At 36.3% G+C, this 2,909-nt stretch overlaps 1 protein-coding gene across 1 annotated transcript in view; it reads left to right on the plus strand.

Annotated features, from left to right (window-relative positions):
- Positions 1 to 2,909, plus strand: part of UBAC2 (UBA domain containing 2) — a gene marked incomplete at its 5' end in the record, with an annotated part of 29,381 nt that overhangs the window by 1,349 nt on the left and 25,123 nt on the right. Inside the window, one exon of the mRNA XM_009077155.1 lies at positions 652 to 699. Coding sequence (XP_009075403.1) covers positions 652 to 699 — 48 coding nt within the window. The remainder of the gene's footprint in view (positions 1 to 651; positions 700 to 2,909) is intronic.

Raw genomic sequence — 2,909 nt, forward strand, 5'->3', positions numbered from 1 at the left:
AGGTGTTCTCGTGATTCAGTCAGCATCACACAGAACTATTTTAGTAACCAGTACCAGTCTAATTTTCAGCCCGTTTTTCCAGTTGACAATAACCTTCTCCAGGTGGTGAATCACATACTTTGCTAGAAACCATGGGCTGCCCTGTTGGCTTACTGGGATTTTTTTTAAAATTCACTCTGACGTATTTCTGTGATTTCATGTCAGCAAGTATGTCTCTGGGTGAGAACTTTATTTCTTTAATTTTGATGCTGTTGCTTTGTCTGTGACTGCATGTCTGAGAGTTTCACTTGCAGTGCCAGGCCTGCTTGGAACTCTTCTCCTGTTACTGCTGAGTCATTTCCTTTACTTCAGTCTATCTTTCAGACTTGTTTTTCTGTGCAGCCTATAACTGACATCCTGTTATACTTAGTAAGCTATATGAAAATAAAATGTATTGTTCTGTACAAGGAGAACAATTGTTGGATCCCTGTGTTTTTTCCACTTTGGTACTTCTGGAACACACCTCTCTTTTAATGTTAAACTGAATTTTCACATGTCTGACGCCTCCCATTGTGATGATGAGTGCATAACCTATATACTATTGCGGCTTAGTAGTTCAGACAGCAACAACTTTGTAAAATAAGAATTTTAATCCCTGCTCTTGTCTTCTAGCTCTTAACCTCTGGTTCCTACATCTGGATTTTAGCCTTAAGTGGATTGGTAAGTCTTACTGTTTTTAAAATCATGTGTTGTTTAAAACACTCTGTTATGTATGCAATCAGCACAGTATATTTGGACTCAAAAAGAGCAGAAATTACTAAATTGTTTGTTGGTGAGTAGAAAGTTTTTCATTTTTAACTTTCAAAGGTGTAAAGCACTGGCTAGCTGGTGATAAACTGTCAGACCACAAAATTGCTGGTGCATATTTGCAGGGTGACACTGCTCTCTGACTGCCTAAAATTAGTTTCTTGCTTTAGACCCACAACTGTAAATGAGAATTTTGAGGAAACAGTAGAAATGTTTGCCCTGGTTTTTTAATTTTTTTTGTTTTATTTTTGGTTTTCAGCAAGCTTTGGTTCCAAAAAAGCAGCTTTTAATAACTTTGCTGTGAGGATTTTGCATGCTTTCCTGTTCTTCTCAGAGATCTGTAGTATGTATAGCTGTTTGTCACTATGACAACAGCAGTAAGGGTAAAAAAATCACTTTCTTCTCACCAGTCAGATAAAGTCAGTGTGGTCTGTCATTTTCCTTTCTGTTTTTAGTACTAAGGCACATAGTGCTGAAACAGATTGTACTAAATCTTCCGGATTGTTATATAGTGCTAAACTTCTTTTAAAATTTTACTAACTTAGAAATTAGGAGCTCAGACTCTGATTTCTTGTCCCTAAAGACTGTAATCTTTTCAAACAGTGAGAGCGCCACCACTTCCAAGGAGGCTTAGTATTAAGTTGATGGAATCTTAAGAATTCAAATTGTGCCCTTGCTGTTCAGAACTTACTGATTTGAATTTGCAGTGAGCTCAGAGTGAAACGTTTGTTGACACTTCACATGTTGCTGCTACACCTCAGTAGTTTGATCTCTTACCATTTGCATTGACCCTTGCAAAATACGCCCTGAGCTGGAAGGATTACTAACAACAGGAGTGACAGAACAGTAAATAGTGAAGTCCGTTCAGTAATTTGATCTGACCATAAACATTGATGAAAACAGTGCAGTTTTCAAACCTGAATCTCTCTCTCCTGGAAATCAGCCCAAGCCTCTGTGTCCACCTAAGGATCTGTGACTTCCTCCAAATGCACTGCCCTTCCTGTTACTCTTTTAATAGCTCTTCCTTTTGAGCAGGTGTTCATTGCAGAGGGAAGGAAAGAAAAGGAAAGGCATTTTAACTCCCTCTTTCCTGGTGAGAGAAGCTGTACGTATAGTATACTTGGTTATACAGCCTAGTAAAGAACAGATCAAATTTTTTTCATAATACATTATGCAGGGGGTTTTTAAATTCCCTTTTAATGTAAAATTTTATTTAGCTCTATAATGCAACTTTCTTAGTATTCTTTTTTTAAAAAATAAATTAGCTTTTTTTTTTAATTGCTGTTCAGCAATATGTTTTGCTTAGGTATAAATCCATAGGATTAAATTGATGTTGTGTCACAGGAAGACTGAAAAAAATCATTTGATCAGTCAGCCTGAAGTAAGTCATCATCAATGATGATATGTTTTCAATCTCAGTTTTCTCTGCAGCAAACAGAGAGCTGCACTCTACCACTTTGTAGGAAGTGCTGCAGTCTGGAAAGAAGTTCATGTTATGAATTTCAGCCGTTTTTTGAACAACATGTCTTCCACTCTTCTGTGAATAATAAGTCTCTACTCCTCCTCCATTAGAAATAGTAATTTGGCATCTTTTGAGAAAACTGGATAAAGGAATACCAGTTTCACAATATATTAAATAATCTGAAGATATGAAAGGTGCCTTTTGCTACTACTGGTGTAGTTTCTTGATAACAAACATATATGTATAATTACAGAAATAAATAGGTTGTCAAATCAGTGTTAAGTCGTTCTGACAACCTGTGTTTTATAATTCTTACTACTCTTGACATTTTTCTAACATACTGTATCTTTGTGGACTAAATTTTCATGTATTTCTCTAATTTATGAGACTAGTTGAGTTTCCTGATTTGTTTCGCCAGGAGTATACCAAACTTGGTACATACAGCCCAGATCTGTTTCTTAAAATAGAGGGGGTTTATGTTATAAAATTAGGAAACTTCATATTAAAGATGCCAGAAATTCTTTCAATAGTTGCTTACAGAAGTTCTTACTTTCTTTTTTCACCCCTTTAAAATCTCTTGGGTTCCCAGTTTTCATCTCCTTGCTATCCTCTTGTAGGATTGAAATTTGAGAGGCATGTCAAGGCTCGCTCAGTCGTAGCT

This window comes from Acanthisitta chloris, unplaced genomic scaffold, assembly GCF_000695815.1.
Source record: "Acanthisitta chloris isolate BGI_N310 unplaced genomic scaffold, ASM69581v1 scaffold22426, whole genome shotgun sequence".
NCBI lineage: Eukaryota > Metazoa > Chordata > Aves > Passeriformes > Acanthisittidae > Acanthisitta > Acanthisitta chloris.